Source organism: Nymphalis io, chromosome 5, assembly GCF_905147045.1.
Source record: "Nymphalis io chromosome 5, ilAglIoxx1.1, whole genome shotgun sequence".
Lineage (NCBI taxonomy): Eukaryota > Metazoa > Arthropoda > Insecta > Lepidoptera > Nymphalidae > Nymphalis > Nymphalis io.
Genome location: NC_065892.1, coordinates 12,738,776 through 12,751,676, shown reverse-complemented (window position 1 = coordinate 12,751,676; position 12,901 = coordinate 12,738,776). Strand labels below are relative to the sequence as shown.

Here is a 12,901-nt window from a genome sequence, read left to right as displayed (position 1 = left end):
AATTTTATTTAATGGATAAAATGATAGATTTCAAAATAATGAAATTTGTTCATTGATTGTCTTTTAAAGATTTTTGTTACTGATTTTAGGACATTAAAAGTTAAGTTTGCATCGAAATATGAATGACATTTCATACCTGATACCATAGTAATTTGTTGTTCCTGCATGATTGTTGCGTATTGTGACTCATCTTGATTGCATTTAGTTTTATTTTTTTAATATCCACTATAATTTCTAGTAAAGAGGCTTAAGCCTGTGTGTTTTTGTAAATTGTTATAAATAAGCCGTCAAACTGGGTAACGAAATGTCATCGTCTGCGATGGAGAGTATCCTTTTTTATTTTATAATAAAATGCAAAAAAAATAGTCTGACACCACCAAAAAATTATATCAATCCAACTAGCATTGAACAATTAATTGGGCTTAAAAAAAACCTATCCTTCCATTTGGTTCATATATTTTCTTATTATTGTTTGTATCCAAAAATACTTATTACTATTAATTATAACTTGGGTCCGAAAAGGTCTACTTTATATCCTTAAATCAAACCCTCAGAGCATCTGTTTAATTTAAAATTTGCTGTGAAAGAATTAGAAAGGAATTCCAAAAAATGTGAAAAAGAGGAAAAGTTAGAAAAAGAGAAAGCAAAGAAGGCTATTCAGAAAGGGAACATGGAAGTTGCTCGCATTCATGCTGAGAATGCAATACGACAAAAAAATCAGGCCATTAATTACTTACGTATGTCTGCTAGAGTTGATGCTGTGTCCAGTAGAGTCCAGACAGCTCTTACAACAAGAAAGGTAAAACTTCTTGCACTAATGTAATATAATTAATAGTAAAAATTATAAGTAGCTTAGTCAAACTTAATCATATTTATTTGTTATTGGGAATAATTTTTTCATGATAATTAATTAAAAGTGTCTGATATAATTAAAACCAATTGTTAATTCCAGGTGACAACTTCAATGGCTGGGGTTGTTAAAGCAATGGATGCAGCAATGAAATCAATGAATCTCGAGAAAATATCTAATCTAATGGATAAATTTGAAAGTCAGTTTGAAGATTTAGATGTCCAGTCATCATACATGGAGAACACAATGTCACAAACTACTACAACAACTGTACCACAGGGTGATGTTGATAACCTCTTACAACAGGTTGCTGATGAGGCCGGGTATGTCATAAACCTCATACATTTTAAAGTTACCTTGTTATATAATCATCTCTCTTACAATGAGCTTGTACGATTATGTCAGGATAAATCAGGTACCTTCAGTATTGTAAGCAATATACGCAAAGATTAAATTATTTATTGTTTATAGTTCATTTTGTTTTAAATAATTTTATATTGACAAAATTAACATTACAAATAATTTTATTTTTAGTTTGGAACTAAACATGGAGCTACCATCAGGAGTGCCTAGTGCCTCGGTAGGTACTGCAACAGTGTCTCAGGAACAAGATGAACTCACCCAAAGACTTGCAAGACTGAGACAAGCTGAATAACAAAGTGATGTACAGTGTCTATAAGTTTTTATTGCTGGTGTTAAGATTATTTATAAAAAACATGTTATATATTGTACAATTAAAAATGATTAGGGGCTGTTCTTATAAATACATTTTCTAATATTCTGTACTTCTTACAAAGGATAATATAGTTTTGTCATACATGTTTTTATGCATTTGCCTAATTATTTCCGAACATGTGTATTTTAAAATTTTATAAATTTTATTTACACTGTTCAAGTACTTGTTTATTTTTTTTTGTCCATCATTTTAAAGATCGAATCTAATGTTGGTTACAGTATATATGAATGAGTGCCAGGGTGCAATACCCAATTGAGAAATATTATCTTGTATGGCATAATAAGAAATAATAATGTCCTCCAGACCAATTTCGGCCACGGCGGCCAATCTCAAAGAGAGATTAGCCAACTACGCAGGAGATATTATAGTGCACAGCACAGTATGGCATAAATAATACAAAGAAACTATTGTCATTGCTATTATAAAAATAAGTAATTAAAAGACTGGTGTTCTTAGTTACTATGTTTTCAGGAATTTATGAAGCCCCAACAGATCTATTTTCGTTTATTAATTAAATATTTGAATAAAATTGTCATTTATTTGAATAAAATTATATATTATCAAATTAAACTTATTGAGAGCCTCTATAATAGAATTGTAAATATTATGTAACAAACCTTTAAAGTCAGTCCAGTCCTTTTTTTAAGCCAAATGTCAATTAAAATATGTAGTTTTTGTTTAAAAATTACATTAATTCAAACTTTATATAAATTAAACTAGGAACAGACGACAAAAATTAAAAAAAGAGTCTACTTTACTTCATATGTGCTGTTCAGATATGTTTTGCTCTTTTGAAGAATTCCTTATTTCATTAGAATATTATATTTGGCTTTAAAAATGGAATTATTAATTTAGTAATATAAGACGAATTGATATGTTCCATTATTTTTTATGAATAATATATAATGTAAAATAAATATTTAAGAATATGTTATAGCTCTTTTTTATGTATTAAAAAATCATCGAAAGAAGTTACTCTATATATTACCTCTTCGCTATACAAAGCAACTATAGGTTGAAGAAAAATGATCATGTTTTCGTTGGCCTACTTGTAGGCCATTGTTTATTTCAATACAACCTCAAATTTATTTATAAAAAATATGTTGTTGTCTGTTCGAAAAAATAAACTGTAACATTTTACTGATGAAAGTTAATTTAACAATAAATAGAACTGTTCTTTTCTATAATATGGGAACAAGGAAATGAAAGTCAAAACTAATTCAAATACTTTATTAATAAAACAAAGAAACAAGTACGAATAATCGATAAATGGCCTTAATAGTAACTTGCACAGTGCACTAAAAATAATTCAAAAACAACTAGTCACTCAATTAATAGCATATTGTACGAAAGTTAATAGTCAATAATAATAACCAAATTATATCGAGCCTAGTGGGAGTTTTATTACTTATTCGATAGAGTTGACTTTAATTGCAATTTGTATGGCATTCCAATTATTGTCAGTTGTCTTCACTAGACGGCGCTGTTTTCATATCCCAGTTAACTTCAACATTATCAATTATGTAAAAAAAACTCGAAACTAGGCTCGATGAAGAGCGATCGTTGCATCAACTTTATTGTTAAAGTTGTTACGTTCATCTATAAATATAACCCAGTCATATTAAAAAGTAACTCTGTTATATTGATTTTAAAAAAATCATTTTAAATCACAACTTACTATAGTCGTATTTAAAAATATTCACAATAATAATAGCACATTAAGAAATATTATAAGCGAAAGACAATTACTATCGAGACAATTGTTCTTCCTATTAGTAACACATCTCACCACTACCAAAATAATACAAAAACAATACTTTGTTGTGATTCTCTTTAGGCTGCAGTTGCACAATGTGAAAATTTTGCAAAAGTGAAATCTTCTGTGATTAAATCGCCAGGCTGATTTATGAAACAAATTCCTATTGGAATTACTGCTGGAACGGTCGATGCTGAGGACAGTCATGAGATTTTTTGCGTTGTATAAATGCAGCCTTACACTTCTAATGCCATAATCACAAATAATAAGTATTAAAAAAACACATATTACGGGAACAACCATAAATCACGTGTTTTTATTTTGGCGTTTCTACATTCAATCCCTTTGCACCATCATCACATTCCGATGATATTTGTCTCTCGAGTTATTTAAAGATTTTATGCAAGTTACTTTTATTAAAACCATTTATAAAATATTTAGTATATAATGAACACAAAACGAATACATAATCTAAATGATAATGAAATATTAAAACTATTTTAAATTCCGTAGCACACCCGTGCTCACCTCATTCAATACAAAAAAACGTAATCGTTAGTGAATGTTCCTTATAATACGATAGTAGGTCCTCATATTGTGACGAGACATTTTGTTAAAGATTTCAATTTAACTGAAATTGTCACGGTTGCATTGTATTGTTTTATTTTTGTACAATCAATATTGATAACATCGTAAACTAATACCCGTCTAAATATAATACTTGAAAATGTTAATGCGAGACTTATTTTTTACTTACAACATGGTAAGGGTTAAATTTGAAACCGCCGCTTTGGATCATATTTTGTACATACAATACAGATAGTGTTTAGCTCGATCAATACGAAATTCGAATCGAAATTGACACAGTATGTAGTCAGGTAAAGCGTATTAAGTTTTAACTATGTTTAGAAAACTATTATCGATATGGGAGGCAATAGCCTAACTTATGAAACCGACTGCGGTACAATCGCACTAATATATAATATTATATATATATATATATATATAATATTATATTATTAGTATTATATATATATATATATATATACATATATATATATATATATATAATACTAATAATATGATTCTAATTTCATTAAAATTCTCCCACATGTGTATTCTACCAACCCGCATGTGCAGCGTGGTGGAATAAGCTCCAAACCTTCTCCTCAAAATGGAGAGGAGGCCTTAGCCCAGCAGTGGGACAGTAACTGTATGGTCCGCAACAAAGTACTTGTTGTTAATAAAACAAAAAGTTATTATTAAACGAAACACAAAATGGAGATAGTTAAACACAATAACGTTGATATTTTATTAATTCAATTAAACTATCATAGCGTTACGAGCATTTCATATTTTGGGCACACAAATATACCGCAGTCGGGTTCGTAGCATTTTTATTATTAATAATCTTAGTAATTTGTTTCTTCTCTCGATTCCTAGTATATTTGAATTACATTACAATTACATGACCAAGGGTCAACTAGATCTAGCATTTGGAACTTATGACGTAGCTTAGTTTAAAGGAACAATATAATTCTTTGGTCATTCATCGTCGCCGTTTTGATTTTTAAACGCTATTTGATAAAAGATCCAGTCTTCCAGGAAGGAGGGGACGAAGGCCTTGCATTTCGAGAACGTCACCGCCGGCTTCATTTTAACCAATACCTCTTCGTATAGCTTTAACGAATCGGGCGACGTCGCACCATTTCCCTGGAAACAAGGCCATTACATCATTTTAGTAGAAACAGATTATCTGGGAGGAAAAAAAGTAAAGCAGTCGGTTGGTCTGAATATACTGTAGGTTAATATATTGGCACATACTTTAATTCATTTTCTAATTAATAAATTTATATATGTGGTAAATATACTGTGATGTTTGCTAATGTGTTATTATGTGCTTGATTTGTGTTTATAATGTACGCACATGATAAGGTATGCACCCAAACGCTTCCACACACAATCCAATATGCCATGGCATAATTTTATTTCTATATAAAATATAAAATCGTTGGTAACATTCAGTTCACTCTCGTGCTCGCGACTCTACACTACAAGATATTTGCCTCCAATTATATTATGTTCAAACTAATTTAACCATTTAAACTCAAATTTAACAATCAAGATGAATTTTTAACAATTAAAATTGTCTCATCATCGTTTGTCGTTCGTTTATACTACGCACGTATACTATATTACGTATCGTAAAGACAATTTGGTCCGAGTTGAGACGTGATGGCCCAGTGATAAGAATCTTAACCGATGATCGTGGGTTCAAACCCGGGAAAGCACCACTGAATTTTCTTGTGCTTAATTTGTGAGTATAATTCATCTCGTGTTTTACGGTGAAGGAAAATATCTTGAAGAAAAAACCTGCACGTGTCTAATTTCACCGAAATTTCTGCCACATGTGTATTCCACCAACCCGTAAACCTTCTCTTCAGAAAGGGCAGTGGAGGCCTTTAGCCCAGCAGTGGGACATTCACAGGCTGTTACGGAGACGGTGAGCCTGTAAATTCCTTATGACGACTAGATGAATGTATGTTGTGACTCACGTGCGTCATAAACTTGCCGGTGGGCCGCAGTATGTCGAAAGAGGCCCGCAGGATGGTCATCATGAACTCCCACAGCTCTCCGCACGCAGAATCGGATATCGGTATGTCGGTGAGGTCGCCGAACACGTAGTCGACCTTTTTATTCTCGCTTGTGAATTTCTTCACGGTCAACATGCAATCTTCTACGATTATCTGGACAATAATTTGAAATAAAGAAAAAATAAGCAAACGTAAAACATAGTCATTTGCCCGCAGTACCATAGATACTTTACCGTGACCCATTTCTTTCAATTATTTAATTAAGTACTATTAAAAACTAGTTGCCACGCACGCCTGCACTATAATATCTCGTGCGCAGTGCGCCGGTCTTCGTTAGGTATGGCTACACTCACATCTACTATAATTATGTATTATAAAGAAACTGCTTATTGGAACTACTTTGTCATAATAGATTATATAACAAGACTTCAGCATTACATTTGCCTCATTAAAAAAAGTATATACAAAGATCAAGTAAAAAAGGTATGCGAGTGGCTAGTTATAAGGCCCCAGTCCCCGAGGGCCTGGGCTCTCTGTCTAGCAGCACGGAGTCTAGAAATTGAAATTGTGTACACTCTATATAGAGTGCACCTGTGTTTACGCACTTATTTGTGCACTATAATATGTCCTACGTATTTGGCTGATGTCTCTTGAGATTGGTCGCCGTGGCCGAAATCAGTCCGGAGGAAATAATATCATAAAAGGTAAAAAATATAGCTGATATAAAGGTGTTTAATAATAATAATACGTGTCCTTTGATACGTACGATATACTAAATTGAATGTTTCTCCAGTAAAATCCTTATAAGTTTCTTTCCGGTTATACTCAGTTGAATCTACATTCCGAACCGGTGGTAGATTCAATTTTATTTAATAACAAAATGGCAACTTGCTCGGCAAAGTGTTCTTATGAGCCTACTTAATTAAAACAATTTCATTAAATTAATTACGAAAATGTTGTTTAAAAGTAAATTTCTACCTCAAAATTGGGTCCCTTTCTTCTTTCCAATACATCTCCACAGATAGACTTGAGGTGTTTGTTACAAGCCTTCATAACAAGCTCGTCTATTTCCAACATCCAAACATACTTTGGTTTCTCTTTCAAAAGCTCGTACAGTAGCGCTCCATCGCCGCCCCCTATCAAAGGCGTAAGCACTAATCAATAGAAGAAGAACAAAAACCTGGCTTTGGCTTTGAATTATATGTACGGCGCTCCTCCAATTTATTGAAATTTATTTTAATAAGAGTAATACAGTCAAGAGTTCTTAAAAAAGATTAATACATGATTTCACGACAACTACAAAACATTTATTGAAAATATTGGAAAATCTATTACAGCCTTTACATATAGTATCCATTGATGCTTTGAAAAGAGCTCGAATCTATTATTTATTGACAGAATATTCGTACGTAGAATACACAAACATTAAAAATTGTAGTTAATTTTTTAATATTCATTGTAAAAGAACGGTGACATGCACAAAAAAAAAACAGATTATTGGTCCAAAAAAACTCGGCGAACTTCTAACACCGATGCTCTATAATTGTTTTTTTATGATACTCTACAATTCATACAAATATGATTCTGATTAAAATAAATAAACTTGTTTCATATTCGCTATGGTAATTATTTATAGAAAATGTAACACTGCGTGTGTTGAATTTTTGATATTAGAAAAAAAAAAATGCAGATCGTGGAATACTGCTATCGTAGTAGTGACGGTTGAATTTGTTTAAATTTGGAATCTGAATTCAATACGTGTAATGTACATGGTATTTCTTCCAAATTTAGGACAGCGCCTTTAAGATATCACGTTACGAGTAAGTGATTACGTGTAGCGTCAGAAAATCAATCGGGACTTTAATAGCATACTTCATTTACCGAAATAGTTTTATATGTGTGTGTATGTATGTAAATACTAAGTGCTTTTAATGTATTTTCATAGTACATGTGCAACTTTTTAGTGTTAAGATTTAAAAGTGTATCATTTCTATTTATATTAACAAGGTTTCGAAAAATGACATAGCAGATAATGAATGAAATAAATGAAAATATTTTGAAGTTTATGACTCTTGTTTTAACACTATCTCACTCGTTCTTCAAGTCGAAGGTTAACAATACAAAGTATCGATATTTAAGTATAATAACTGACGAGTGGCTAAGGACTTGGTGGTTGATACCTAACTACCCAGAGCGGTTTGTTTTAAGCCCTACTTTCAATAAGTCGAGATGGCCCAGTGGTAAGAACATTATAATAGTAATATTTATTTACGTAAAAAGTAAAAAAAATTGCAATGAAGTCCCTGATTTCTGAGCTAGGCTCAAAGACCTGTATTACAGAAATCAGTGTCCTCTCTCATATTATAGTGACATATCGTTCTATGTAAATATAAAATAAATGATAAATAATTATTTCTTACTATATACTAGAGTGGAGTGTGTAGGTATGTGTGTGTAGAAAGCGTGAATCTTAACCGATGAACGTGGGTTCAAACCCGGGCAAGCACCTCTGAATTTTCATGTGCTTAATTTTTGTTTATAATTCATCTCGTGCTTTTCGGTGAAGGAAAACATCGTGAGGAAACCTGCATGTGTCTAATTTCGTCGAAATTCTGCCACATGTGTATTCCACCAAACCGCATTGGAGCAGCGCGGTGGAATAACCTCCAAACCTTCTCCTCAAAAAGGGAGAGGAGGCTTTAGCCCAGCAGTGGGACATTTACAGGTACTTACTTCAGTAACTTTCAAGTGTAAGCCCTTTGATATGATTACTAAATGTAATTGAATCAAAGGAATTATCTTTCATCTCATCTACGAATTATTTCATTTAAATTTGCTATATAAACAATTTTTACCTAAAATAACGATTTCCTTTCCCTCGTAGTTCTCTTTGCCTCGTTGCATCAAAGTTTCTGTATAAATAAGATCAGCCTCCGATATATCTGTAAAAATAATAATCACATAATCAAATGTTTTATGGTTCATTCAAATAAGGCATATTTTTCATGCTGCTAATTAATGTATAACTAATTAAACTAATGCATTAATTTAAAATGCAACACAAGTGAAACTCAACCTTATAGTTATATATAAAAAGGTTGTTTTAAAATAAACTTAGCTGAAAATTTCCAAGAAATATTTGAATATCGGTTAGTTACATTTATTCAACACGCTAATTTAAATATAAGTAAACCATATAATCTAATTGTATAAAAGTATATTTCATTATTATTTATAGTATTATTTATAATAATAATATACGTGTAAATATAATTAAAAAAAATCATTCCATTCGAGTTCCTTTATCTTTAAAACTATTTAGGATAATATTTACCAATATGTATGACAGTGGTACTTATTTCGTTACGGATTCAATACGGCGTATCGAGTAAATTAAGCCATGTCAAAGCTAAATCCAAGGTAACCGTTATTTTTTGTAAACATCGCAATAGCTTTAGCTCTTATGTAAAATAAATATTCCTGTCAACATTTTTGAAATCTACAAATCTTCCATACTTTATCGTCATGCTTAAGCATTGGCGCTAATTTTATTGTAATCAGATTATATCAAAACTAAGCTAATTTGAGATGATAACTAAGAGACTCGCTTGTCTTTGCATTCGACTTTAAAAAAAAGGAGAAGTTTTATGTTCGACGCGTATTTATATAATTGAATTGTACTTGATTCTATGAACATTCGTTTAAAAACGTGTAATGTACCGTTTTACAGAATATCGGGGAAACATGACATGTTTATTAGATAATCGTTGAAGTAGAAATTCACGCTTGTCACGTGAATAGTCTTAAAGCAGGTCAAACTGAGACGCGCAGCTACTTATGCAACAGAGTTGAAACTGTATTTGCTTTGGTAGTTTTTTCAGTTACGTATCATAAATAAAACGTCTCCTCATTTTTAATTTAGATTACGCAAGCTATGTATGTTATTTAGTTATGTAAGTAGATAGAATTATCTAAATCTCGATTTGATTATGATAGAGTTAAAACAATGCCAGGAGTAATGTTTAATTGTGAATTAAATATAAACTGGATCAGATCATGTCATGAGTTAATATATTTTATTGTGATTGATGTAAAACATAAATATCACTTTAACCTTATACAGACATTTTTTTTTTTATAGAATAGGACGGCGGACGAGCATATGAGCCACCTGATGGTAAGTGGTCACCAAACGCCCTTAGACATTGGCATTGTAAGAAATGTCACCATCGCTTACATAGCAAATGTGCCACCAACCTTGGGAACTAAGATGTTATATCCCTTGTGCCTGTAATAACACTGGCTCACTCGCTCTTCAAACCGGAACACAACAATAACAAGTACTGCTGTTTTGCGGTAGAATTTCTAATGAGTGGGTGGTACCTACCCAGACGAGCTTGCACAAAGCCCTACCACCAGTAGGATTGGATTAACCCAATAAAATTTATATTATACTGCATACAACATACTTCATTTACAAGTATTAGTATGCCATAATAATATTCTTTGTTCAAGATGACTTACAAGCACTTTGAAATTGTCATTTATATGATAAATGTAAAGCTATTGGTGGTGTGCAATATAAATTCTACCGAGAAAAACTGGCATAAATATGTACAATAACTATCACCAAATGTCAATGATGAGGTTGAATGGTTAGTTCCCTTGTAAGTGTAATTACAGTCTTATTACTTTATCAAACAGGAAAAATATACGAATACTACATTTTACAGCACCAATGTCTATGGGCAATGGTGAAAACTTACCACCAGGTAGCCCATTTGCCTGCCCGCTTACCTATTTTATAAAAAAAAACATTACCTGTATATTTGAAGCCTTTTAAAGATTATTTTTTATCGTTAAGTGATTAGATCAAATTTACTTACTCTGTAAATCATCAAGCACCAGCATATTACCAAAAGACTTGGAGTGAACAATTTGAATCTTTTGGAATGATGATTGCTCATCAAACACCACACCATCTATATCATATTCAAGTAATCTTTCATCTGAAAACATATTGAATTAGTATAGTAACAGCCTGCGAATGTCCCACTGCTTGGCTGAGGCCTTCAATCCGTTTTGAGGAGAATGTTTGAATCTTATTCCACCACTCTGCTCCAATGCGGATTGGTGATTACAACATGCTAACTACATACACATATAAAGAGATAGTATATATTGAAACAGGGTTACATACATAGGTTTTGTTACATGTTAAGTTTCAACATATAATTAGGATAACAAATATAAGAAATATTAATAAAATTCAAGCCTCACAAATCAGTAAGTATAGGTTATAAAAGTAAAATAATTATGAATGTTATAGAAAAATAAAGTGACATACCTGACGTTGGATAATATCTGCCGAATAGGCATCGTTTTATAGCAGGATATGCTTGAGATTTTAAGACTGTTATGTACTTTCTCAGCTGATTTTCCAATACTTTCGCCGACTATTAAACAAAAGAAAAACAAAAAGAAAATTAAAACAGGGTTTCATGCAAAAAAAAGCATATATTTATGGGTATAAACTAAGAGAATGTAAGGTTGAGCGGCTTTACAGGTTCCTGAAAGATTCATTGGTATCCAAAATACAATGTTAGGAAATGAAAACTCATGCAGAAATAATAATTGTGACAAAATGTATTTAGTAGTGTAATATCATTAACAAATTGCTACTTTATGTGATTGTATAGTTTCTAATTAAAAATTAGTTTACATACAATATGAATGTATTTTATCGTGATTGGTCTACTTGTACCTAAGATTCGTTTATGATAAGCAATATGTGTAGTTTTTCTATTAAAAAGAAATTATAGTACATAAATATATATATACTATGTTGGTGCGTTTAAGTTCCTAATTTGTCACAACTGAAGTAAAATTTGTATACCATATAAGCTTAAGTGAGAATATAAAGTGCTTTGGACTAATACCAATTTGAAATCAATAGTCTGTTTGCCAACCTGAGCTGGTTAAATAAACATCATATTTATAACCCCTCTTGATTGTTGGCATGAGCTTTAATCTGTCACACTCCAAAGTAATTCTTACCGAACTTTCCATGAGCTTTGAACACTAAAACAAGATGACACGCTCAACCTCAATTCTTTTTAATATATTATGGCATTGATAAAATTGACACAATTTAATTCAAGATCTATTTTGCAATACATAAAAAAACTTAATATTTTCCTAATTATTTAATCTAATTAAGGATACTTTTAATTTTTTTCTTTTGAAATCAAATATTACTTCAAAATGGGGATATCTAAATATAATATAAATCAAATGATCACATAGCGCAAGTGTAACGATGCTATTTTAAGCGAATTGAGCTAACCTTGAAACTGATTAATGGTTCCTCGTTGTCTTCTTTATAATATTCAATATTCACTGTGACAAGACCACGATCAAATAATCTCACGGTCACAGTCGTACCCTTCTTTCCTGTCAATAATTTTAATGATCCTCCATCTATTTTAATATCAGCGGCTAAGATCAGATTGGGTACGTAATCCTTAAGCACAGACTCCAACTGGCTAAATACAGCTTTCTGTCCACTTTCATCCCCTAAACGAGCAGCATCCATAGAAAAATCCAACAAAATAGTTTGAACCGACATATTTGTAATATATTGGAATTATACTTTTGGTTAATTATTAGAAATTGGACGGAGACCGGCAAAAAGCTATGATAAGTAGTTTGCAGCGATGTAAAGTTGACTTATTCAACGATTTTCATTGATTTGTCATAGATAATACATATAGGTATGGATCGTAGACAGAGAAACTAAACTTTGTTTCTCTGTCTACGGTATGGATTTGCTTATTTCAAAGATAATAGACTATTAAATGATTTAAACGAGAAAGTGTTTCAACAATTAAAAAAATACTACCTGTATATCATTGTTTAATAATTTTAATAACTCATGACAATACAATACTTTACTTAAATTATAT

The 12,901-nt window shown here is 31.4% G+C and overlaps 2 protein-coding genes across 3 annotated transcripts; one reads left to right on the top strand and one right to left on the bottom strand.

The window, feature by feature from the left end:
* The first annotated feature begins 140 nt into the window (after positions 1-140).
* LOC126768721 (charged multivesicular body protein 1b) lies at positions 141-1,645 on the top strand. Its single transcript, XM_050486996.1, has 4 exons — positions 141-326; positions 555-799; positions 953-1,173; positions 1,385-1,645. Exons 1-4 carry the CDS (start codon positions 305-307, stop codon positions 1,503-1,505), a joined length of 609 nt encoding a protein of 202 aa, XP_050342953.1. The 5' UTR covers positions 141-304; the 3' UTR covers positions 1,506-1,645.
* Positions 1,646-2,808: 1,163 nt separating this feature from the next.
* On the bottom strand, positions 2,809-12,659 carry LOC126768683 (spermine synthase). Of its 2 annotated transcripts, XR_007669251.1 has the most exons (8): positions 12,283-12,659; positions 11,284-11,392; positions 10,823-10,945; positions 8,792-8,878; positions 6,915-7,072; positions 5,898-6,089; positions 4,570-5,055; positions 2,809-4,314 (listed from the first exon to the last, which is right to left on the bottom strand). XR_007669251.1 is itself a non-coding variant. In XM_050486938.1 (7 exons), the coding sequence occupies exons 1-7, from the start codon at positions 12,562-12,564 to the stop codon at positions 4,888-4,890; spliced, it is 1,119 nt and encodes a 372-aa protein (XP_050342895.1). In that variant the 5' UTR covers positions 12,565-12,659; the 3' UTR covers positions 4,391-4,887. The 2 variants fall into 2 exon arrangements, 1 of the variants encoding a protein (XP_050342895.1); XM_050486938.1 differs by lacking the exon at positions 2,809-4,314 and having other exon boundaries at positions 4,391-5,055.
* Positions 12,660-12,901: the final 242 nt, after the last annotated feature.

What these genes read in the sequence shown, in the direction of transcription:
- LOC126768721 (XM_050486996.1), top strand. Translation starts at nt 305, where the DNA reads ATGTCATCGTCTGCGATGGAGA. An exon ending in GTCATCGTCTGCGATGGAGA is followed by an intron (nt 327 to 554) that starts GTATCCTTTTTT and finishes TCAAACCCTCAG; the next exon opens with AGCATCTGTTTAATTTAAAA. An exon ending in CAGGTTGCTGATGAGGCCGG is followed by an intron (nt 1,174 to 1,384) that starts GTATGTCATAAA and finishes TTTTATTTTTAG; the next exon opens with TTTGGAACTAAACATGGAGC.
- LOC126768683 (XM_050486938.1), bottom strand. Translation starts at nt 12,564, where the DNA reads ATGTCGGTTCAAACTATTTTGTTGGATTTTTCTATGGATGCTGCTCGT. An exon ending in GGTGCTTGATGATTTACAGA is followed by an intron (nt 8,879 to 10,822) that starts GTAAGTAAATTT and finishes TTATTTTTACAG; the next exon opens with ATATATCGGAGGCTGATCTT. An exon ending in AAAGGAAATCGTTATTTTAG is followed by an intron (nt 7,073 to 8,791) that starts GTAAAAATTGTT and finishes CGCCTTTGATAG; the next exon opens with GGGGCGGCGATGGAGCGCTA.